At 45.8% G+C, this 26,779-nt stretch overlaps 1 protein-coding gene across 1 annotated transcript in view; it reads right to left on the minus strand.

Moving 5' to 3' along the window:
* LOC310871824 (transmembrane protein 132C) overlaps positions 1-17,154 on the minus strand; it is a gene marked incomplete at both ends in the record, with an annotated part of 100,773 nt that extends 83,619 nt beyond the window's left edge. Inside the window, one exon of the mRNA XM_083783459.1 lies at positions 16,990-17,154. Within this exon, the coding sequence (XP_083639585.1) occupies positions 16,990-17,154 (165 nt within the window). The remainder of the gene's footprint in view (positions 1-16,989) is intronic.
* Positions 17,155-26,779: the final 9,625 nt, after the last annotated feature.

Below are 26,779 nucleotides of genomic sequence, written 5' to 3' on the forward strand. Positions count from 1 at the left end.
TGTTTTGTGTGGCTTATTGTGGTTTAATATTGTGGTGGAGTATATGTATAACCCAGGGGGCTAGACATTTCTCATCTTTATTTATTGTCTATGTGTGCACGTGCTGCCTCATCCGAACAGCAGCAGATTTCAGTATCAATGCCACACCATTGGACGCCAACCAGCACCCGATTTCTGGCCACAACAAAACTAAACAAAATACCCCCCCCCCCCCCCCATATATGGTCATGCCTCCATATATGGTCATGCCTGTGCGTGACCAACACAACAAAATGTCATAGTAAATGTGACCTGCAGTCGCAATAATGACAATTTCGTCAACAGATAAAAACAAGACTAAAATGTTAGGGAGGGACTAGTGGAGAAGATAATTATAGTAGAAGTCACGGTCGACAACGCAACACGTTGTGACTCTTGTGAGCTTGTAGATCAGCTATTTTCAGCATGCAACCAATTGTAAAATCAGGCATTACGGTGCCATCAAGGCCCGCCAAAATACATTTCCGGTGACAAAATCAACTGTAGATTTAGTCGACTGAATTCTCATGATATTTAGTAGACTAAAGCTAGACTAACAGTAAAACATTTCAGATGACTAAAATATGACTAAAATGAAATGAACATCTATTCTAAAGACTATGACTAAACAGCTTTGAATCCTAGTTAATGTACTGTACTTGGCACTCTAAATGGCACCAGTTACCCTGCAGTTTGTGTACTATGGTTGATGATGCTACGTACCGATATTGTGCCTCGTAATTCGCTCTGCATTCGAGCATCTGCTAAGGGCCATAATTGTAAATTGATGATAGGAAAGAAATCACGTTGGTGAGAAAAATCACTTGCTCCGTAGAGACAGCAAGCAATCACTCCCACGTGCGCTCAAAGAGAAAAAAAAGTCCACTTGTCCAAATAGGCAATTATACAATGTGACAATGAGCATAATGAGCTTGATTACAGCTGATTACATCCTTTATGCTGAAGGAAATTATACACACACATCAAACAACTAACACTCACGATGCACACACACACACACGCGCGCGCGCACCCCCCGCTCTAATCTACTGGAGGAGGCTGTAGGAGGTAAACAACAAATTATAGCACATAAATATCAAAAAGAAGACAAAATGAGGAGTCTTCGACATTTTTCAGGCCAAGAGCCCCTTTAGCGCCCTCAGGTGGCACAGTGCTAAAGTGCACCGCGGAGGTTGTGGGTTGGAATTCCCCAGTGGTGCATCTCGCCGTGTCGAGCGTCCATGTTTGAACACAACTGGCCCGTGTTTGGGGGAGGGAAGCCGAGCATGGAGGGTGAGCTTGTAGATTGGCTTTAACATCGCCGCAGACTTCCTTGTCCAACATGACTCTGCATTACTCCATTCAGCGCTGTCTTGTATCCCCTGTTGGCAATGAGGCCAGGGTCAAAGGAAAGGGGAGTCCCTAATGCACAGAGCTGAGGTTCCTCTCAAAGTGCTTACCAGCACAGGACCGGAATAACACTATGGGCAGTTCAAAGATTAGCTTTATCCTACTGAGAAAGAGCACTTCTTAATGATAATAGTATACCGGTATAGTATTATGAGTTGTCTGTGTGTAATGTCAATCCTTTCTTTCCAAATTTTAACGTACATCCCAGTTTAAAAAGCAAGTCTCTGCCTATAAGATTAAAGGCGCATGCAGGTATCACAACAAACTTGTGTTGTTCACTGATGGATCATTCTGGGAACGGACATCCAATGGATGCGTTTTAGGACATTTGATAGAAGCCCCATCTATTCCCACAGAGTCTATAGAGCATCGCGGTCCCGCCCCCTTTCATGACGACGCCAGGCCCAGGAAATTAATCCCAATGCATTTTTCCCATGGACATTTCACAAAGTATTTATTTAAATACCTTTTAAGCGTTGTACGAAGCCAACTCGAGTCGTGACAAATCATGACAACAAACTGACAACAAACAACACATATTTTGGACCAAATAAATAATTACAAAGAAGAAAAACAACAAAAAAAGTGTTGTAACCTGCCGTTTTTTTCTACTTTCTAATTCTTTGTTTGGCCCAAAACATTGTGTTTATTGTCATGATTTGTCACAACAACAGTTGGCTTTGTCCGCGGCGTAAACGTCTTTAAATAAATACTTTCTGAAAAGTCTATGAGGAAAATTGAGGGATTTATTTTCCGGGTCTCTCAAGGGGGCGGGACTGCGACACTCAGACGGACCATCATAATACTTCATTGCCAAAGATGAACGATCAGCGCCCGTGTCAACCAAAAATGAATATGAACACCATTTGTTCTGCTGATAATCAAACGACATCATAGTATGTACCAGAAGCACCACTTAATTCTAACTACCATTTGACGCACTGGGACTCTACTCTGTGGGCAGCCCTATTTGTTTTGCTGAGCCGGGCCGTTCTTGTTGTGGGGCCTGGGCATCCTTGCCCTGCTGAGTGTTCTGGCTACCCTGGGCGTTGCAGCCCTGGTGACAACTTTGACCCTGGCTATTATGGTGACTTTGTTGACCTTGATTGCGGCGTCCCTGGTTCTGCTTTGTCCTGCACTCGCGGCTCCAGTGGCCTGTTTTTTTTGCAGTAATTACCCCTATATCTCCGGGGGGCATCATCGGCCCCCTGATGTGAAAGCATTGTTGGTATGGGGCCTTTTGTCTTTTCTAATGGAAAGATGCCTGCTGCATCTTTCTCTCTCTACTCACATGGCATGCGTGTGTTCGCCCAATTAAATGGATGATGGGGAGGGGGACTCGGTTGCAATTTTCCTATTATAGATTGATATCACAGAGACGAAGTGACAATATCAATGTGATATTGGCTATAGGTTCTTCGGCACAGACATGTGATTGCATACGTTTTCCGCACTGTATCAAGACAGCATCAGATTATATATTCCATATTGTTCTTTCAGAACAAAAAAGGGCACTCTTATGAGTTGTGCATGTACATCTAAGTCTGTGTACTTGAACTTGAGATACAGTGTACTTGATATGTGTACTGCCTGTACTGTAGCCTACTTTATAGATAGGCTACGAGAGACATCTTAGTCTCATATCTTGTTGTCACGTCATTATGATCCAGCACTATATGTTCCCTGTTGTGTAATAAACTTTGTGAACCTTTAGCGTGATACTGTCTCATGTCGCGTTATTGTTTCTCCCGGGCCCGCCACCACAGTCGCCGTACCGAAGGAATACTTCAACCGGATTATCACACACCACCCAGAACCACATACTACCCGTCTGTCAGAACCACACACCACCCAGCCTGCACACACTACCTGTCTGTCAGAACCACACACTACCCAGCATGCACACACTACCAGCCTGTCAGAACCACACACCACCCAGCCTGCACACACTACCTGTCTGTCAGAACCAGACACCACCCAGCCTGCACACACTACCAGCCTGTCAGAACCACACACCACCCAGCATGCACACACTACCAGCCTGTCAGAACCACACACCACCCAGCCTGCACACACTACCAGCCTGTCAGAACCACACACCACCCAGCCTGCACACACTACCTGTCTGTCAGAACCAGACACCACCCAGCCTGCACACACTACCTGTCTGTCAGAACCACACAGCACCCAGCCTACACACATTAACAGCCTGTCAGAACCACACACCACCCAGCCTGCACACAGCCACACACTACCAGCCTGTCAGAACCACACACCACCCAGCCTGCACACACTACCAGCCTGTCAGAACCACACACCACCCACTCCACCCAGCCTGCACACACTACCAGCCTGTCAGAACCACACACCACCCAGCCTGCACACACTACCAGCCTGTCAGAACCACACACCACCCACTCCACCCAGCCTGCACACACTACCAGCCTGTCAGAACCACACACCACCCAGCCTGCACACACTACCAGCCTGTCAGAACCAGACCGAGGGTCCATTTAGAGATCACAACAGGTAGTATAGCATTTGAGTACTTTTTGTGTTAATGTTTGGTTCAGACCAAAGATTTTCAAAGACTATGATGACTAAAACTAGGACTAAAGGTACCTGCACACAGAGCGCGTTTTGCAGATTTTTAGCTGCGTTTTCCAAAAAACGCGTCCGGTGTGCAACCACCTGTAATGTAGCGAAAATGTCGTCAACAAATACAAATTTGACTAAAATGTTACTGAGGGACTAGTGGAGAACAAAAAGACAAGTCATTTCACACACTTGCATTACTCTATCATATTACATTACTCATTAAGTGATTAATGAAAGCCGCCATTGTTTTCTCTTCATACAGTACACAGCACTATAAACCATGCAGAGAGGAGTGACTGAGAATGATCACTATACACTTAACAGAACGCCATCCGTCATTATCACAGTCAATGTACACACATTCCGTCAATGTAAACCTTGTATGTCCAAAATTGTTAACTTTGGAAATCGACCAATGACAAAGCTTCTAGGAACATCTTTGAATGCAGATTGCGGCCCCTAGATGTGTCACAGAGACTACAGCGTTGTACCCATTGCTGGCTGTCTGAAAATCTTTCAAATTTCAAATTTCAAATTTTGACATTTTAGCAGCTTTAAGTAAAACAAAATGTGAGTAGGCTACTTTTTCCCCCACTGGCGGCGAGACAGCAGAGACACGGCAGCAACCGCTGAGAAAGAATAGTGCTAATATAGACTAATGCATAATGGAATAGAGTTGCTGAACAAGCAAGCTTGATTTGAAAGGTTTTGGGTGATTACACAGAAGTGCATGTACAGAATTTGACTCTTTACAGAGACAGTCATGACGGAAAGTCAAACTGTTCAGGAGAGGAGAGAAACTGTTTTATTTTTTAATCCAAAATGAGCTAAAGCTGCTATAAGAAATAAAATTAATTTACTTTTTTTCGACCAATGATTAAACATGTTAGAGTCCACATACTGTAAGTGAACCTTCGAAGCCTGTTTTCTCAAAACACGGTTGGTCAAACTGAACCAATACAGTATATCAATTTGAAGCTATATCATAAAAAAAAGAAAAGAAAATCAAAGACTTACTGTGTATCAAGTTTTTGCATAATATCATATGTCACTATTATTATTGGGACGCGCCTCCTGTCTCTACTGGGCCAACTTTAGTTTTGTTGTTTTTATTGTTTATTCTTTAAAAAAAATTTCATTAATGCATACACCAAAGTGCTAAATAGGCTAAGGACCATTTGATCCTCTCGTTAACACATTCAGTAATTAGACACAACACTCCAATAGCAGCTTTTAAAATCTGCTCTGTCGACAGTGACTTGCACACCTACATGTACAAGAACAAAAAAATGAAACGGCATGTTCACACCTCCATTGTTAAATGAACACTGTGTGTTATAGTGTGCAATTGTGTCAAGCAGAACCATGTCTCCCAGTTGGTTAACAACTGGAGGCTAGTGGGAGGGGAACTACAGTCTTAGTGGGAGGAGAACTACAGTCTTAGTATCTCGAACTAGAGCGACAGACAGACAGACAGACAGACAGACAGACAGACAGACAGACAGACAGACAGACAGACAGACAGACAGACAGACAGACAGACAGACAGACAGACAGACAGACAGACAGACAGACAGACTCTAGACATTACAGAGACAGACTGAATGAGAGTCAGAGAGAGAGAGAGATAGAGAGAGATAGAGATAGAGAGAGAGAGAGAGAGAGAGAGAGAGAGAGAGAGAGAGAGAGAGAGAGAGAATTTCATGCTTGTCCAGTAGAATTATTAAGTGTCCCGTCAATGGCCGACTCCCTACCGCCTTCAAAAGCTGTTCCATACTGCACACAGATAAGGCCCGGAGGTGTGTGTGTGTGTGTGTGTGTGTGTGTGTGTGTGTGTGTGTGTGTGTGTGTAAACTCATGGCTGAATACGTCTGTGTGGGCAACTCGCAAAGAGATGCATTGTGGGAAAGGAGCGCCTCCTCAATTGAGCTTATCCATGCGTGTCCTATATGCATGTGTGTGTCTGTCACACTGTCGGACCCGACTCCCACTCCATGGCTCTGATTTCCACTGCAGGAAAAGTCATTGTTTGGTGCCAGCGAGAGCCTGGGTTTGTCACATATACAGTACCGAGCTTATGAGACAAATCTCTCTCTCGCTCCATCCCTCCCCAGTCCTTCTCTTTTGATCTTAAACTGACCTCTCATCAACTACAAACTCTCAGGGACCACTCATCTAACTCCAGGGACCACTCATCCAAAGCAGCCGGCCGGGCCCCTGGCCACAAACATCTCCAGGGCCCTTTATTGTACTCTCTAAATAGACTCCTGGCACCTCTGACGGTACTTTGGCTGTGATTATAGAGGGCCATTGTGTTGACATTCTGAGGGACACGCCCTCTCGCTTTCTTGCTGTGTAGACATTTTTTTTCTTCAATATACTGTACATTTACAAAAGAGTAAAAGGGCATTAGAGCTAGAACGGCTGCAAACTCTCCTACATCAGAAATTACAATGATCGCTGGTGCGATTTGAGGGGGGGGGGGGACTCTTGGGTGTGTTTCAGAGCACAAAGATGTCTCGCAGGCCTGCGATGGCGCTCAAGTGCAGGGTATAACTCTGTTTTCGTTGAATCTAGACTGAATGTTCCAATTGATAACTGCGCATCGCAGAACATGACTCCATTAGAGAATTGGGGGTTTGTAAATAAAGCCGTTGGGGGAGTTGCAGGGAGGTAAAGGAGTGGTGACAGGCCGAACGAGCGACAGCGCTATAGTGGTTTAGTCCGCTTTTAATGCTTGTACAACGAAGACATTCGTCACATCGTCACTGTCAAAATATACGTAAAATGCTAAAGTATTGAAAATAGCCAATCTACAAGCCGTGTTGTCAGCTCGTAGATTATTGGCTGGATTTTCACTATAATGCCATGCTAATATTGGGATTGATTACTAATTGATAATTGTATTAAATTGGTTAAATAACCAATGGAATCGATTAACCTAGCGGTCCAAAGCGCATGCCACACATAGGCTCTGGCCTGACAGCACGCCGCGTGTTCGAGCCCCGTGCCCTCTCTCCCAACTTCCTGTCTGTCTTCACTGTAACTATCAATAATGGCAGAAAAGCCAAAAACATGTCTAAAAAATAAATAAAAATAAAAACCTGTTGCGACATGTCCTTTCTGACAGCAGACAGCTGATCTTTAACAGGGAACTTTGTAGGTCTAGATGGACAATGTAGTGCATCAGATAACCATAGGTGGCTTCAGTCATCGTCACCGTCTCTCTCTCTCTCTCTCTTTGCCAGTGTGACTTTCTAGCTCTCTTAATGGCCCTCACTCTAAGGTCATTCACACATTTTACTGGCTAATGCAATCCCCTTGGCTAATGTCCACCTCAGCCCTTGGAGCGCTCGCGCACTCAATACGACGCACGCACGCACACACGCACGCACGCACGCACGCACGCACGCAACTCACAGCTCTACCAACTGAGCGAATCAGGAAGTGTTTGGACCTCCACATCGACTTGATAATCGACCTACCAACCAATTAGCTAATTAGACTAATTGATTCATGGTTGTAATAGAAGCTAGCTAGTGCCCTCTAGTATAAGAGGTGCTAAAATCCAAATGGCGTGTGTGTGCATGTGTGCATGCGTGCCCGTGCGTGCACGCGTGTGTGTATCTTTGTGAATATGTTTGCAACCTGTGCATCCACATGCCTGTTGATGTCCAAGCATACACGTGTGCGTGCGTACGTGAGTGCGCGTTTGTGTGTGTGTGTGTGTGTCTAATTGGGGCCAATGGGGACTTGTCTCAGGACCCCTGTCGTGGGTGACCTATATGGGGAAGCCATGGAAACCAGGTCACATTGCCATGGAGATAGATTAACAGAGTGGCCAAGGGTCTGAGGGACCTTAATTAACTGTTCCCCCCCCCCCCCCCCAGGGTCTGAGGGACCTTAATTAACTGTCCCCCCCCTAGCCTCCCTCCGTTGGGGGCACAAGTAGCCTATAGTTGTACGCTGATCTTTTACTTCAGTCAAAGTATAGCCATAGGCCTACCGGATAGAAATAGCCTATTCTGTGGTATACCTGATTGTGTAGATTGCCAAATATATGTGACCCACCTTGACAAACACTAAGCCGTTCATTCATTCATTCATTGGGGGGGAGAGTTATTATACAAAATAATGGCCTCCTGGCCAGACAGTTCTTAGTGTCCTTCTTATAGACAGAGATGCTAGTCTAAATGGTCTTATAAGGATATCTCGTCTTGGGCACAAAATGTGTTAATTCTTTCTCTGCCAGGTCCGTATATATACGTACAGTACCCCAACGTGGTCTCCCATAGCAACGCCCCACCGTTCCAACTATGGGAAGGCATACAGTATATATTTTCAGTTGAGAGCAGTGGAGAGGTGGTTTTTTTTTTTTCTGCCATCCACATTTCGGATTTAATTTGTGCCTTTTTCCCCGCGATGCAGGCGCCATGTTAAAGCTTCTGACGAGAGGCGAGAGGGCTGGTTTGTGTTCTAAAACTGTGTTTTTTTTCTCCCTGCGCATTTGTATGGGGGGGGAGTGGCGGGCAAACACAGTGTACTTAGAGTGAAGTGAAGTGCTGGTACCCGGAGCTGTGGTTAATGCTACAATTAGCGCGCATTAAAGCAGGGGTTCCCAACCTTTTTTGGACCAGGTACCCCTTTTGCGGTAGATATTTTTCCAGGTACCCCCTCATCCTCGCAACACAGATAACAATATATTTACAACCACAAGCAGTGTTTCCTGCAGGAAAAAGCTTTGGCATGGTGCTGGGCGCAGGCCGCAGGGGGGCCTTCTTGCGTCGAACATTTTGATTAATTAATTAATTTGATTCAATAATTAATGAATAAGATTAATAAATTAAGATTGATTTGTATTATTGCTCTTGTATTGCTATTGGAGACACTGGGGGGACACTGGGCAGGCACTGGGGAGGCACTGGGGAGACACTGGGGAGACACTCGGGAGGCACTCAGGGAGGCACTCGGGGGGGACACTGGGGAGGCACTCAGGGGGACACTGGGGAGGCACTGAGTGGACACTGGGGAGGCACTGGGAAGGCACTGAGGGGACACTGGGGAGGCACTGGGAAGGCACTGAGGGGACACTGGGGAGGCACTGGGAAGGCACTGAGGCACTGAGGGGACACTGGGGAGGCACTGGGAAGGCACTGAGGGGACACTGGGGAGGCACTGGGAAGGCACTGGGGAGGCACTGGGGAGACACTGGGGAGACACTGGGGAGCATAGGGAGGCACTCAGGGGGACACTGGGTAGGCACTGGGGAGGCACTCGGCTGGTCACTGGGGAGGCACTCAGGGGGACACTGGGGAGGCACTGGGAAGGCACTGGGGAGACACTGGGGAGACACTGGGGAGGCACTGGGGAGACACTGGGGAGACACTGGGGAGCATGGGGAGGCACTCAGGGGGACACTGGGGAGACACTGGGGAGCATGGGGAGGCACTCAGGGGGACACTGGGGAGGCACTGAGGGGACACTGGGGAGACACTGGGGAGGCACTGGGGAGACACTGGGGAGGCACTGGGGAGGCACTGGGGAGACACTGGGGAGACACTGGGGAGGCACTCAGGGGGACACTGGGGAGGCACTGGGGGGACACTGGGGAGGCACTCAGGGGGACACTGGGGAGGCACTGGGGAGGCACTGGGGAAGCACTGAGGGGACACTGCAGGAGGCACTGGGAAGGCACTGGGGAGGCACTGGGGAGAAACTGCAGCCACTGGGGAGACATTGGGGAGCCACTGGGCAGACACTGGGGAGGCACTGGGCAGACACTGCAGGGAAGACACTGGGGTGACACTTGGGGAGGCACTGGGGAGGTACTGGACATTTCATATCACACACACACACACACACCATGATTCACAAGCCCCCTCAAAAAAAAATACGTACAGTACCCCAACGTGGTCTCCCATAGCAACGCCCCACCGTTCCAACTATGGGAAGGCATACAGTATATATTTTCAGTTGAGAGCAGTGGAGAGGTGTTTTTTTTTTTTTCTGCCATCCACATTTCGGATTTAATTTGTGCCTTTTTCCCCGCGATGCAGGCGCCATGTTAAAGCTTCTGACGAGAGGCGAGAGGGCTGGTTTGTGTTCTAAAACTGTGTTTTTTTTCTCCCTGCGCATTTGTATGGGGGGGGAGTGGCGGGCAAACACAGTGTACTTAGAGTGAAGTGAAGTGCTGGTACCCGGAGCTGTGGTTAATGCTACAATTAGCGCGCATTAAAGCAGGGGTTCCCAACCTTTTTTGGACCAGGTACCCCTTTTGCGGTAGATATTTTTCCAGGTACCCCCTCATCCTCGCAACACAGATAACAATATATTTACAACCACAAGCAGTGTTTCCTGCAGGAAAAAGCTTTGGCATGGTGCTGGGCGCAGGCCGCAGGGGGGCCTTCTTGCGTCGAACATTTTGATTAATTAATTAATTTGATTCAATAATTAATGAATAAGATTAATAAATTAAGATTGATTTGTATTATTGCTCTTGTATTGCTATTGGAGACACTGGGGGGACACTGGGCAGGCACTGGGGAGGCACTGGGGAGACACTGGGGAGACACTCGGGAGGCACTCAGGGAGGCACTGGGGAGGCACTCGGGGGGGACACTGGGGAGGCACTCAGGGGGACACTGGGGAGGCACTGAGTGGACACTGGGGAGGCACTGGGAAGGCACTGAGGGGACACTGGGGAGGCACTGGGAAGGCACTGAGGGGACACTGGGGAGGCACTGGGAAGGCACTGAGGGGACACTGGGGAGGCACTGGGAAGGCACTGGGGAGGCACTGGGGAGACACTGGGGAGACACTGGGGAGCATAGGGAGGCACTCAGGGGGACACTGGGTAGGCACTGGGGAGGCACTCGGCTGGTCACTGGGGAGGCACTCAGGGGGACACTGGGGAGGCACTGGGAAGGCACTGGGGAGACACTGGGGAGACACTGGGGAGGCACTGGGGAGACACTGGGGAGACACTGGGGAGCATGGGGAGGCACTCAGGGGGACACTGGGGAGACACTGGGGAGCATGGGGAGGCACTCAGGGGGACACTGGGGAGGCACTGAGGGGACACTGGGGAGACACTGGGGAGGCACTGGGGAGACACTGGGGAGGCACTGGGGAGACACTGGGGAGACACTGGGGAGACACTGGGGAGGCACTCAGGGGGACACTGGGGAGGCACTGGGGGGACACTGGGGAGGCACTGGGGAGGCACTGGGGAAGCACTGAGGGGACACTGCAGGAGGCACTGGGAAGGCACTGGGGAGGCACTGGGGAGAAACTGCAGCCACTGGGGAGACATTGGGGAGCCACTGGGCAGACACTGGGGAGGCACTGGGCAGACACTGCAGGGAAGACACTGGGGTGGCACTTGGGGAGGCACTGGGGAGGTACTGGACATTTCATATCACACACACACACACCATGATTCACAAGCCCCCTTTTTTTTTTGAGGGGGCTTGGGTACCCCCTGGCTATGCGTCGCGTACCCCTAGGGGTCCGCGGACCCCACGTTGGGAACCGCTGCATTAAAGGACTTAACCACTTCAGCCCTATGAACATTTCGGCCATTTTTATCTGCTATTTTCAAAATATTTGAAAACTTTAAAAGGGACATTCTGAATACTTTTTGTATACATTTTTATGTAAATTCTTTGTTTGTTTAATGGATTTTAATGGTATTCAACATTTACAAAAATGTCAAAATATACTTAAGTACAGTACTTAAGTAAATATACTACTTTCCACCACTGCTGAATAGAATAAACTTAAACAACCACAAAAACAGTTCCCTCAGTCAACCTTTTATACGCTCAGTCTTAAATTAACGTCCAGGATAGTAGTATTCTTATGTTGTTGTGTGGTATAGAATTAGATAGATAGAAGATAGTAGTATTCTTATGTTGTTGTGTGGTATAGAATTAGATAGATAGAAGATAGTAGTATTCTTATGTTGTTGTGTGGTATAGAATTAGATAGATAGAAGATAGTAGTATTCTTATGTTGTTGTGTGGTATAGAATTTGATAGATAGAAGATAGTAGTATTCTTATGTTGTTGTGTGGTATAGAATTCAGTGGGGGTTTCTTGATTGTTTTTTGTACTCAGTGAGATGTTTATTCAAGGCTCCAGGATACACAGAGGAGTGGAGTCTCTTCTTCTGTAGTAAACCACTGTTAATTCCTTTCAAGTTCACGTGGGAACATTTTCCGTTTCTGTCAGTTATCATGAAGTTAACAAATACTAAAACTTATTTCAAACAATTACCTCATATTTCGTATATTTTATAAACCTTTTTTGTGAAATGGCACATTCTCTGTAATAAATAAATACGTAATTAAGTAAGTAGGGGAGTATTTAATGCATGTTTTGTAGTAATAATCAAAATCTACAAAGCAACTAAAGTTTTCAAATAAATGTAGTACTCCAGATCCGAGATATAGTAGAAGTAGAAGTAAACGTATTGGGAAATTGGGAATAGTAGATATACCTCAACGTTGTACTGAATCACAGTACTTAATTAAATTCAAATGAGCTTTATTGGCATGAGAAAACGTATGTTTACGTCATATGCGTCAAAACACAATATAACAGAAATGGGGAAAGTATGTACAGTTGGAGGGCCTATACAGTATGTATGTCACATTGAAACGTTATATAGACTGTATAGGCTACAGTATGCAAGAGAGAGTAATAGAGAGAGAGAGAGAGAGAGAGAGAGAGAGAGAGTAATAGAGAGAGAGAGATATTAACTGTGATATATACACGTAGACAGAGATGCAATAGCCTGCATGTCCGCCTAAGTAGTTTTCCGTGTTATATATGAGCCTCGTTAAGTCGTAAAGTCGGAGTGGATCTGCACGCGTGCAAATCATCTTCGCCTTCGCATTACCGCTTCAATGCCGTTTTTTAGAGTCACGCATTTTACACTGTCAAAAGAACAGGACAGTGAATGCTATAACCAAACATACCAGGGAAATGTCTTATAGCTGCCAAATGTATAGGTATGTGGAGTTTATATCTGTAGCGTCCCTTGTTTTGTAACGTGTCTGAGCTGTGTTTCTTTTGTTTGTCATGAAAGGAGTGTAACCACATGGACCCCTATACGAGTCTGGAGAGGGTAAACTATACGAATGGAACCAAATGGGTCCATTCCCTCCCTCTCTCTCTCTCTAGTGGTGTGTGTGTGTGTGTGTGTGTGTGTGTGTGTGTGTGTGCGCGAGCGCGCCTGCGGTCCAGGGCTCAGCTGTGAGAGCAAAATTGGTTGAAGGCACTTATCTACGATTTACTATGGACCCATTAAACACATGAACTGTATCACATTTGCTGTGTGTGTGTGTGTGTGTGTGTGTGTGTGTGTGTGTGTGTGTGTGTGTGTGTGTGCAATGAGAGACTATTTTAGATTTAACAGCCGTAATGTAGTCCATATTTTCCACCATGAATGTATTCCAAGCAGGCAGGCAGGCAGGCAGGCACACACACACACACACACACACACACACACACACACACACACACACACACACACACACACACACACACACACACACACACAAGCATCCTATAGCACAGAATAGACACTTAGTTTGCTCTGATACCTTTTGGTGAACAGCATTCCTTTTTGCGTGCGTGCATGCGTGCGTGCGTGCGTGCGTGCGTGCGTGCATGCGTGCGTGCATGGGTGCGTGCGTGCGTCTGAGAGAGAGAGAGAGAGAGAGAGAGAGAGAGAGAGAGAGAGAGTAATATCACACCTCTTCTGGAGGGAGAGCATAATTAGCCTTGGCATCATGTCTGGTGTAACAAAGTGTCAGTCCAAAAGATTTTTACTTTCTGAGACGTGCCAAAATGTTCTTTCTTTACGCTGCTATTTTGGACCCTCCAAAAACCATGATGCACATTTACTCTTACTCTTTATTCCTATATATGGTCAGCACACTCAGTACAGTAGGGAGGATTATCACAACAAAACGAAAAAACTTGATATTTGAATTAAGTGAAATCACATATAGCTATACAATAAAACGCATTCTTGTGCCCAAAGTTCAGAACCTCACTGACGTAGCCTACATGTAAGTAGGACTGGGTGATACGCTTGGCTGATTTGAATATAGCTTATAGCTTCAAAGAAGGTATATACAAACCACACTATCCACCACCATTGGTGCGACAGTTGTGAGTTTGTAGATCGGCTATGTTCAAATAGCCGTATCCTATATAATTGCTTATTTTGGGCTAATAATATTGTTTTCATATATATATATATAGTCCTGGTTGCTTATTTCTCTCGCAAGATCTGGCAACACTGCTCTTTTGCAAGTGTTCACTGACAAAAGCGTTGTCTGTCTCTCCGTCTCTGACTGACCTTCAGCCGCCCTTTCTCTCTCTCTCTCTCTCTCTCTGTCTCTATCTCTCTCTCTCTCTCTCTCATTATCCCCCGTCCCCCTCGCTTGTCTGTCCGTCAACGTGCTAATTGCGAGTGCTAACGAGCCGCTAACACGTACAACAGGGCAAGTGGGATTCTGTCAAACAGCCTGCAGGTCAATTAGCTCACGGCTAACCTACTGTCAAACAGCCTGCAGGTCAATTAGCTCACGGCTAACCTACTCCCGCCTGTCCACTGCCAACATGGAAAACACTGGGCGGATCAACACACACACACGCACGCACGCATGCACGCACGCACGCACGCACGCACGCAAACTAATGGGACAATAGAGCGGCGCAGTCCCTCCCCCTTTCAGAACAATGAACGGCCCAGGAAATGAAATGCAATGCATTCTGACCATAGGATTTTCTTGAAGTATTTATTTAAAGACGGTTACGCCCGGACAAAGCCAACTCGGATCGTGACAAATCATGACAATGAACACAATGTTTTGGGCCGATCAAATAATTTATAAGAAGAAAAACAAAACAAATAGTGTTGTCTCCTGCCTTTATTTTCTTCTTTCTAATGATTTGATCAGCAGAAAATATTGTGTTCATTGTCATGATTTGTCACGATCTGAGTTGGCTTTGTCCGCGGCGTAACCGTCTTTAAATAAATACAAAAAAAAAATCCTATGGTCAGAATGCATTGCATTTCATTTCCTGGGCCGTTCGTTGTTCTGAAAGGGGGAGGGACTGCGCCACTCTATAGTGTAGTCAATAAGTGTACTTTGGGAAGGTTTGGAGTTGCCAATATTAATTACACACACACACTAATTACAGTAAACCATCAGCTGGAAAGGGTAGGCCTGTATAGTTAACCTCTTAAAGAAGCGGTAATTACCTGACAAAACATTTTGTACACACCATGCTGTATTTAGCAGTTACAGTATTATAGTGCGTGCGTGTGTGTGTGTGTGTGTGTGTGTGTGTGTGTGTGTGTGTGCGCGCACACGTGCATGCAATTGTGCGTGTGTGCGCAAAATGAGATGATTCAGTATTTTGGAGGGCTAACCACTTTTCTTCTTTGTGGAGTTTCGATTGCGAAAGCTTTTTAATGGTATTCTGTGGTTCAGATGTACATGTCAGGATAATGAACCGCTAGCGCTGAATTCGCAAAACACTCTATGCACTAAATGTGCCGTATAACTTTAGCGAAACGACAGTTTCAATTTAGTTAGACAACTTACAACTGTGTGTTTGCCTGACTGTAATCTTTAATGGACGTTAGCCAAGATTGAATTGGCAACAAAGATTTAATTTTCAACGTGAAATGATGGGTTCTCCGAATAATCAGGGCCAGAAACACAGACAGACAGAACGGCTTGCTGCGTTCACAACTTCACCACTTCAAGCGTAAAACACACCTACCCCTTATAACTACAAAGGAAAGATTGAAATCAAAACTTTTCTTTTTGGATTGGAGACAGAGATGGTACAAGGAGGAGAGAAAGAGAAAGAGAGAAATCCGTCTCTGTGCAATACTTTTCATCTATTTCTTTTGAGCTCTCTCTCACCAACACACTCACACTCACACGCACGCACACACGCACGCAATCGTTCCGCTTACTGAGCAATGAGAGGAGAAAGGAACAGATGGGATTGGGTACGTGAGAGCAGGTAGAACATCAACAAGGTCTGACAGCAAATGCATAGATCTCGTTATGAAAAGTAATGCATCTGTTTGTATTGTGCAAATCAAATGAGGACTGTGTGGAGACTGTGGACTAAAACTATTTATTTAAGGCATTTTGGGGCGTGAACCCCTTTTGGTGTTTTAAATATTATGTTATAATTTAGCTATTGAAAAATAGCAGATCTGCTATTTTTGAAAAATCGTGAAAATGTGGCACAAATCTTTGAATATATATTCTTTCAGAGCGAACGTTTTTAACTCAAATCTTTGGTCCCTGCATGGAACAACATATTTTCAGATGGGGTCGGAGGCCAATTACATATCATTTTTGGGGTCCTTGACATGAAATATTGAACACCACTGATACAGAAACATAGAAATAAAACAGAAGACAAAGATGTCAGAAATCAGAAGATTTCTTTTCAGGTCTAAATGGGTTAAGGCATTGCAAGCTTTATTCCGGTGGTGGAAGAAAAACTTTACTTATGGTAAGTACTGTACTTGAGTACAATTCTGAGTATTTTCAATTTCCAATACTTCTACTTCTACTCTATACATCTCTGATCCAAAACCCGAAAGCAGAGACCAGGGAGACTTGCAAAACAGGACGGGAGTCGGAGTCTAACGTGTGTCCTACGAAATGGTGCATTTATATAGCTGCTTTACATATATTGTGCATTACATTCACCCATTCACACACACATTAATACCCCGATGCCGGAGGAAACCATGCAAGGCACCAAAACTGCATTAGGGGTTCAGAGTCTTGCTCAAGGACACTTCGACACTAACTCTGGGGGAGCCCGAGTTCGAACTGGCAACCTTGCGGTTCCCATCCAGCCACTCCACTCTACCCCTGAGCCACCGCCGCCCCTATACTTAGTAGGCTACAAGGGACACGGAAATGTGTCCCTGCAGGACATGTCGCCTGTCAATGTGTCCCTGCAGGACATGTCGCCTGTCAATGTGTCCCTGCAGGACATGTCGCCTGTCAATGTCGCCTGTCAATGTGTCCCTGAAGGACATGTCGCCTGTCAATGTGTCCCTGAAGGACATGTCGCCTGTCAATGTCGCCTGTCAATGTGTCCCTGAAGGACATGTCGCCTGTCAATGTGTCCCTGCAGGACATGTCGTCTGTCAATGTGTCCCTGAAGGACATGTCGCCTGTCAATGTGTCCCTGCAGGACATGTCGCATGTCAATGTGTCCCTGCAGGACATGTCGCATGTCAATGTGTCCCTGAAGGACATGTCGCCTGTCAATGTGTCCCTGAAGGACATGTCGCCTGTCAATGTGTCCCTGAAGGACATGTCGCCTGTCAATGTGTCCCTGCAGGACATGTCACATGTCAATGTGTCCCTGCAGGACATGTCGCCTGTCAATGTGTCCCTGAAGGACATGTCGCCTGTCAATGTGTCCCTGAAGGACATGTCGCCTGTCAATGTGTCCCTGAAGGACATGTCGCCTGTCAATGTGTCCCTGAAGGACATGTCGCCTGTCAATGTGTCCCTGAAGGACATGTCGCCTGTCAATGTCACCTGTCAATGTGTCCCTGAAGGACATGTCGCCTGTCAATGTCACCTGTCAATGTGTCCCTGAAGGACATGTCGCCTGTCAATGTGTCCCTGAAGGACATGTCGCCTGTCAATGTGTCCCTGCAGGACATGTCGCCTGTCAATGGGTCCCTGAAGGACATGTCACCTGTCAATGTGTCCCTGCAGGACATGTCGCCTGTCAATGTGTCCCTGCAGGACATGTCGCCTGTCAATGTGTCCCTGAAGGACATGTCGCCTGTCAATGTGTCCCTGAAGGACATGTCACCTGTCAATGTGTCCCTGCAGGACATGTCGCCTGTCAATGTGTCCCTGCAGGACATGTCGCCTGTCAATGTGTCCCTGCAGGACATGTCGCCTGTCAATGTGTCCCTGAAGGACATGTCACCTGTCAATGTGTCCCTGAAGGACATGTCACCTGTCAATGTGTCCCTGAAGGACATGTCACCTGTCAATGTGTCCCTGCAGGACATGTCGCCTGTCAATGTGTCCCTGCAGGACATGTCGCCTGTCAATGTGTCCCTGAAGGACATGTCGCCTGTCAATGTGTCCCTGAAGGACATGTCACCTGTCAATGTGTCCCTGCAGGACATGTCGCCTGTCAATGTGTCCCTGAAGGACATGTCACCTGTCAATGTGTCCCTGAAGGACATGTCACCTGTCAATGTGTCCCTGAAGGACATGTCACCTGTCAATGTGTCCCTGCAGGACATGTCGCCTGTCAATGTGTCCCTGAAGGACATGTCACCTGTCAATGTGTCCCTGCAGGACATGTCGCATGTCAATGTGTCCCTGAAGGACATGTCCCCTGTCAATGTGTCCCTGCAGGACATGTCGCCTGTCAATGTCGCATGTCAATGTGTCCCTGAAGGACATGTCACCTGTCAATGTGTCCCTGAAGGACATGTCGCCTGTCAATGTGTCCCTGCAGGACATGTCGCCTGTCAATGTGTCCCTGAAGGACATGTCGCCTGTCAATGTGTCCCTGAAGGACATGTTGCCTGTCAATGTGTCCCTGCAGGACATGTCGCCTGTCAATGTGTCCCTGCAGGACATGTCGTCTGTCAATGTGTCCCTGAAGGACATGTCACCTGTCAATGTGTCCCTGAAGGACATGTCGCCTGTCAATGTGTCCCTGCAGGACATGTCGCCTGTCAATGTGTCCCTGAAGGACATGTCACCTGTCAATGTGTCCTTGCAGGACATGTCGCATGTCAATGTGTCCCTGAAGGACATGTCACCTGTCAATGTGTCCCTGCAGGACATGTCGCATGTCAATGTGTCCCTGAAGGACATGTCGCCTGTCAATGTGTCCCTGCAGGACATGTCACCTGTCAATGTGTCCCTGAAGGACATGTCGCCTGTCAATGTGTCCCTGAAGGACATGTCACCTGTCAATGTGTCCCTGAAGGACATGTCGCCTGTCAATGGGTCCCTGCAGGACATGTTGCCTGTCAATGTGTCCCTGAAGGACATGTCGCCTGTCAATGTGTCCCTGAAGGACATGTCGCCTGTCAATGTGTCCCTGAAGGACATGTTGCCTGTCAATGTGTCCCTGCAGGACATGTCGCCTGTCAATGTGTCCCTGAAGGACATGTCGCCTGTCAATGTGTCCCTGAAGGACATGTCGCCTGTCAATGTCGCCTGTCAATGTGTCCCTGCAGGACATGTCGCCTGTCAATGGGTCCCTGCAGGACATGTCATCTGTCAATGTGTCCCTGAAGGACATGTCGCCTGTCAATGTCGCATGTCAATGGGTCCATGCAGGACATGTCGCCTGTCAATGTCGCCTGTCAATGTGTCCCTGCAGGACATGTCGCCTGTCAATGTGTCCCTGCAGGACATGTCATCTGTCAATGGGTCCCTGAAGGACATGTCGCCTGTCAATGTCGCATGTCAATGGGTCCATGCAGGACATGTCGCCTGTCAATGTCGCCTGTCAATGTGTCCCTGCAGGACATGTCGCCTGTCAATGTCACCTGTCAATGTGTCCCTGCAGGACATGTCGCCTGTCAATGTGTCCCTGAAGGACATGTCGCCTGTCAATGTGTCCCTGCAGGACATGTCGCCTGTCAATGTGTCCCTGAAGGACATGTTGCCTGTCAATGTGTCCCTGCAGGACATGTCGCCTGTCAATGTGTCCCTGAAGGACATGTTGCCTGTCAATGTGTCCCTGCAGGACATGTCGCCTGTCAATGTGTCCCTGCAGGACATGTCGCCTGTCAATGTGTCCCTGCAGGACATGTCGCCTGTCAATGTGTCCCTGCAGGACATGTCGCCTGTCAATGTCGCCTGTCAATGTGTCCCTGCAGGACATGTCGCCTGTCAATGTCGCCTGTCAATGTGTCCCTGCAGGACATGTCGCCTGTCAATGTGTCCCTGCAGGACATGTCGCCTGTCAATGTGTCCCTGCAGCAAGACTAGGGGACCAAAATACGAAGTAAATGTTCAGACAATTTGGCCAGAGCCTCTATACCCAATCTGGGCATGGTGGAAGCAAGAAGAAGCATCAGATCGAGAATTTGACTGCCATGCCATTGTTCCAACGGCACATTGTTCCGTTGTCGCATTGGTCAGACTCGCCTCGTTATACTAACCCTATCCCTAACCTCAGTATTTGACCCCCAAACTGTGCTTTTGTAGTCTGACTTTGCTCGACAGAGTGCTAATTAGACTCTTCAGGAAGGCTACGACAATTGTTAGAAGAATCATGTAATTACTTGTCATTCCATGTTAGGTATAACAACATGACAACACATTCACTCAATACCCAGTACCCACTAAACAGACCAAACCTTAATGCAAGGTCCTGTGAGACCCTCTCCCAGCCTGGCTCACAGGACGGGTCCTGTGAGACCCTCTCCCAGCCTCACAGGACAGGTCCTGTGAGACCCTCTCCCTCTCCCTCCTGTGAGATTTAGCGTGAACCTCCTGGTCAACTTCAGGCCTCACTCACACATTCGAAACAGAGACAGAAGGCGTGTTCTCTGTCTGTTCTGGGGGGAGAGGGGGGGGGGGGGGGCAGAACAGAGCCATAAAGTGAGGCTGTTTCGTCAAAACCACTTGACTCCCATTGATATTGAAGTGCTCGGCCCCCCAGCACCCCCCCCCCCCAGAACAGAGACAGAACACGCGTTCAGTCTGTTTCGACAGTGTGAGCGTCGAGGCCTCACGGTAACTCGGAGGAAACCATGCCATGTAAAAGCAGCTCTGTCTAATGTTGCGACGGCTTAATATTCTCTGCTGTCAAAAAAACGTTGCAATGAGATTTGGAAAACAACAACTTCCCCCCTCGGTTATTAACGTCATCACCACTAAGAAACAACACACAACGGGAGACAACAAAGGAAAGCATTCAAATGTTTTCTTCCACAGCTACTGTGAGAACTTGTTTTATGAGCAGGTTGAATTACAAGTCAGTATAGAATAGGAAAGGTTTATTTTTTTGGTTTATTTTTTTATCCTACTATATCCCTTTCTTCTTCTTTTTGAACAATTGCTACAGTTATATTCTTACATTTTCTCCCCAATGTAGTGGTTGACAGTTCCAGCGGTAACAATAGCGTTTTCTCTCAGTCAGTTGATTCTTCATATCCATATGAGTGAAGCAGCCTGGATGATTTGTTTATTTTTCAAACACAGACCTTATATGAGGCAATCTAAAGTCCAAAGACTTTGGTGCTCTATTGGTTTCATTTTACGCTGTCTCAAGAGTTAAATTATTGTTAAACATCTGCATTACTTATAGTTTACAAGAAGTCTACCCAATTAGAAAATTTATTGTAGAATAATTGTTATTTTGATAAACATGTGTCTGTTGTCTCTCCTATGTTACCACACATCAATACAGCATGGCATTGTGGGCATAATCTTATCCAACGACAAACAGATTATTGTACGTTTTGTGTCTGCAAGGCTAAAATGTTGGTCCGTGTGGCTCAAATGCCGAATAAACAATGGACCTTGATATGAAAAAGTGTTGAAAATCACTGCACTAGACTATAGAGGGTACATCATGGCTCTACACGTAACCGAGACCTGAACTGAGAACCAGTGTTGTTTTTGGCAGCAAATTTCGATTTTAGTTTAGTCATAGTCTTTGGACTGAAACTTCATTTAGTTTTAGTCACATTTTAGTCACCTGGAAATGTCTTAGTGTTAGTCTAGTTTTAGTCGACTAAATGTCATAAGATTTTAGTCGACTAAATCTACAGGTGATTTAGTCGACTAAAATGTGTTGTGTGTGTCGTAATGAGTGTTTTTACACATGCTGAAAATAGCCGATCTACAAGCTCACAACGCGTCGCAACGCAACCAAGAGTAAAATGACTTATAGTGGATCTCTTGTCCACTAGTCCCTTCCTAACACTTTAGTCTAGTTTTTATTTGTCGACGAAATTGTCAGTATATTTAGTCTTAGTTTAGTTATCATAGCTTAGTTTTCATTTAGTTTCCATTCGTTTTTGTCAGTGGAAAAAGGTAGTCGACGAACATTTTTCGTCTTAGTTTTAGTAGACGAAAACAACACTGCTGAGAACCGAGCCGAGCCAGGTCCAAAACATTGCCTTATTGTCCCTCAGGGTACCGGTCGGATGGATACATTACAGACCCTTGAGGAACCGACCAGCAATTTAAAAATAGGTTTTTATATTAAAGTATTGGGGTGTATTTCTGTGTGCCTGCATAATAACCACTCAAATCCATATATACAGTACGTCGCTGATCAGCAGTGTCCCCCAGAATATCTAAATACTGTAATTTTCCGTGAAAAGGGAGACAAAGAATCACGATCATTAGCGTACATGCCAGCTGATCTCATGCCATTCTTAATCTCTCCTAATCATCACATCTTTCTTGTAGCCTATATGACTGTACGTTAATTAAAATGAATGCTACTATACTGTATAGACAATCTTCCTCATGAGAATCTGAAATCATGCAGTGAAACATTTTGTAGTATACGCAGTCCCTGTGCACACAGACGCAAATAACTGGTTCGGCCCGAATGAATTAAGTCAAAAGGTGGAAGCTGGCTGGTCAGGGCTATTATGAATGAAACAAAAAGTGTATTTACAGGCTGACGAGGGCTCACAAATCTGTTATTTCCACAGAATGTTCCAGCTGTGTTTACTCGTCAACATGCATGGCTGCTGAAAAGGGTCAATTATTGTGTCCATTGTTGGACATCAAACAGGCCTCTGTAGAAAGAAAGAAAGAAAGAAAGAAAGAAAGAAAGAAAGAAAGAAAGAAAGAAAGAAAGAAAGAAAGAAAGAAAGAAAGAAAGAAAGAATCTGAAAGACAAATGCGGGAGGTTGATGGTGGGCCTAAAGGATGCAAAGCAGCGATGGATGGATGGATGGATGGATGGATGGATGGTGGGAAGGAGAGAGAGAGAGATAATGGAGGAAAAAGCAGGGAGGAGGGAAAGAGATATGAAAAGCTGGTATAGATATGAAAACTAATGGTCCCTCTCTCTCTCACACACACACACACACACACACACACACACACACACACACACACACACACACACACACACACACACACACACACACACACACACACACACACACACACACACACACAGGCCCCTAATTGTATTAGAAGTGCCCCCTCTCTCCTTCTCTCCCTCCCTCTCTTTCCCCCTCTCTCTCTGTTGTGCTGGCCAGGGACCTGTGGGACTATTAAATAGGGCTTTATACATCCACATGGCCCTTCTTTCTCTCTCTCTCTATCTCTCTCTCTCTCTCTCTCTCTCTCTCTCTCTCTCTCTCTCTCTCTCTCTCTCTCTCTCTCTCTCTCTCTCTCTCTCTCTCTCTCTCTCTCTCTCTCTCTCTCTCTCTCTCTCTCTCTCTCTCTCTCTCTCTCTCTCTCCCCCCCCCCTCTTTCTTCCTCTCCCATCAAATTCTTTCCATTCCTGGAGTGTTCATTGACCACTCTGTATTTGACCTATCTTGTGTAGCACAATGCAAAGAACTGTACATGTGACTCCAACTGCAGATAAGAGCCGTGAGTCAGGGGATGTATTAATGTAATATGGTAAAACATTCCTTTACCAATAACTTTCTCAACAAACATTGAATGCCATTGACAATGAATGGCCCGTATGGAGTGTTTGTGTAAACACAAACATTAAAGACGCAAATTCCATTTGGTTGGAATGAGATGATGTATGATGATAAGAGAGCCCCTCACTTCACATGGGTGTGATTTTCATTATTCTGAATCCATTGCAATAAATGCACAAAAAAACACCCCTTTTTTTTCTTTCTTTTTTGCCGTGACCCACTGATGGGGAAACAGTGATTTAGAAGTACCAGACTTTGCCATTTGGAAATGTCAGGCTTCAAAAAGACCAAAACCACTTTGCTTTAAAGGTATATTCAGTGATTTCACTCAAAAAACCTTAGGTTTCGTTTTTGGCTGGGACCTAAGCCTTTCATCCAATCAGGATAGAGAGCCAAAAACGAAACCTAAGGTTTTTTGACCCCCAGGGGTTAACTGGGGACAGGGTTCTCCTTATATGGTCAGCACACTCTATAGTAGAGAGGATTATCACAACAAAACAAAAAAATAAGTGATATTTGAATTAAGTGAAATCACTGAATATACCTTTAAGCAGCAGCGGTATATATTATGAGGCCTGTGATATTAGCATATTTGAATATAATCACAAATCAATAATTCATCAATGAGGGAGGTGTGCTTACAGACCCTTTGAGTTTTTATATATATTTTTTTGTGTTTGTGTGTTTTTATTCATTTTATTTATTTTTAGAACCAATGTTAAAGAACATATTAATCATAGAGTATTTGTACATAGGCTTTAACCCATTTTGAGTGGGAACCCCTTTTGGTGGTTACATACATTATGTTATAATTTAGCTATTGAAAAAACGTGTAGGTCTGCTATTTTTGAAAAATCGAAGAGCGACTGACATAGAAGACATTTTTTTAATCTGATCTCAGGTCAGAATGAAAACTGTCAGGATGTAGAAGACATGTTTTTAATCTGATCTCAGGTCAGAATGGGATAAACAACAACATGCTGTTCCCTACTAGCAGCTGCAGAAGCAGCTGCTATTTCCACTTTAGGTCTTTGGAGAAACACGTCTGGGAGGTTGGCGTTGAGCTTTTGATTTTCTTTTTTGTTCCCCTTTTGTCCGTCTGCCCCACTTGGGTAACTTTGCTTCATTTTAATTTATTGTGTACTGTAACATTATAGGTCATAGTGAAGTTTGACATAATTTTGCACCATAGCAGACAGAATCATGCATGGTTTAATTATGAGTCATTGGTGCCAGGATGAGGGACGTGTTTTAGGAATAGAGGGTATATGAGCGTGGCACCATCATCAAACCCAGAAGTTATGCAGGAATGCCTATACTGAGTGGCAAAAACACTACTTTCTGGCCTTGACAGCCCATACATCCAAACAGAAAAGTTCTATCTGATTGCATTAAACAACATTAAACAATGTTAAACTCACTTTGCCTGTTGCTTTGCCACTCGATGTGCCATTCACTTTAAGCATGCACATACCCGCTATACAATATTATTGATTTCCGCCAATATATATACCCGTTGTGATTCTTCTTTGACTTGATTCATAAGCTGGTCGAGTTCAACAAAACCTAGTGGAAATGACGACGTGTCTGCGTCACATTAAACTATGGCATTTTTGTAACCCATCTGGCGATCCGAGAAGTTAATTTCAAGCCCAGCACACCGCAGTCACAGTGATGGGGTATACTAGACCGTACATTTTAGCGTGCCTGCAAGAAAGGACGCTGCAATAATGAATAGATAACAGAATTGTAGGTTGACAAAAGAACAAATAAGATTCAGTTTTCATCCTCTCTCCAATCTCCCTGTTTCTGGTTCATTGTGTTATGCATTAGGCCTACTTATCGTGTCCATTTATTTGTTGCCTGCCATCAGGGAGGCTTTGTCTTGATGAGCCTGGAGTGCTGAGACAAGAAAGGGTAATGAAAAGTAATGCGTGTAAGCCTATAGGTGCTCATCCCAATGAAAACTGAATCCCAATGAAACTTTGTTATATAACGTTAAATCAGTTTGGGCAATTATTTGGGAGGCCCATTTGCACGTTCTCCCTATATGACAAATGTAAAGGACATATTCTCTCTCTCTCTCTCTCGTTTGTTGTCTGCAGCACTTTTGGCTCAGGTAACTATTTTTTAAATTCAATTCAATTTTATTAAAGTGTCAAATCACAACAAGTTGTCTCAAGACACTTTACAACCAACAAAGATCCATCCAGAGTAAGCAATATTGCGACAATGGAAACGAAGAACTCCCCATTAGGAAGAAAGCTCAGGCAGAACCTGACTCTAACCCGACTCTACACTTCCTAAGTTACTTCTCTGCTTTTCAAATCCTCTCTCTCTCTCTCTCTCTCCCTCCCTCCTTGTTGACTGATTGGTGCGGGGCAGGCACGCTCCGTATGGTAATGAAGCTGGGGCCCCAGACCCAAGATATTCCCCATGACCCAAATACACACACACACACACACACACACACACACACACACACACACACACACACACACACACACACACACACACACACACACACACACACACACACACACACACACACACACACACACACACACACACACACACACACACACACACACACAGAGAAAGGGAGGATGAGTTGTGTTGATTAATTGGCCAGTGATACCATGAAGATACGGTTTGACTGTGACTGCCGAGAGAGAGAGAGAGAGAGAGAGAGAGAGAGAGAGGGGGGGGGGGGGGGGGGGGGGGGGGGACAGGGAGAAACATGTCTGTGTCGCATCCAGGAGGTGGCTAACTGTTGAAGACTGCAGTTATAACAGGCAGCTCCCAGGTGTGTGTGTGTGTGTGTGTGTGTGTGTGCGCTTGTGCATGTGCATGCGTTTGTGCGTGTGTGCGTGCACACGCTCAACACTGAGGCAGGGTTTTGTTGCTTCATCCATGTTCCTTCCGCACAACTTTTGACCTAATATTAACTAATTACGGTGGAAAAAAATATATTTTTTAGTTTTCCAGCTCTCAGTGACGCAGACGATAAATGAGTGTGATTACATACGTGACTGTGTGATTATACACACATGAGAGTGAA

Source organism: Protomyctophum parallelum (assembly GCF_964188405.1).
Source record: "Protomyctophum parallelum genome assembly, chromosome: 15".
Lineage (NCBI taxonomy): Eukaryota > Metazoa > Chordata > Actinopteri > Myctophiformes > Myctophidae > Protomyctophum > Protomyctophum parallelum.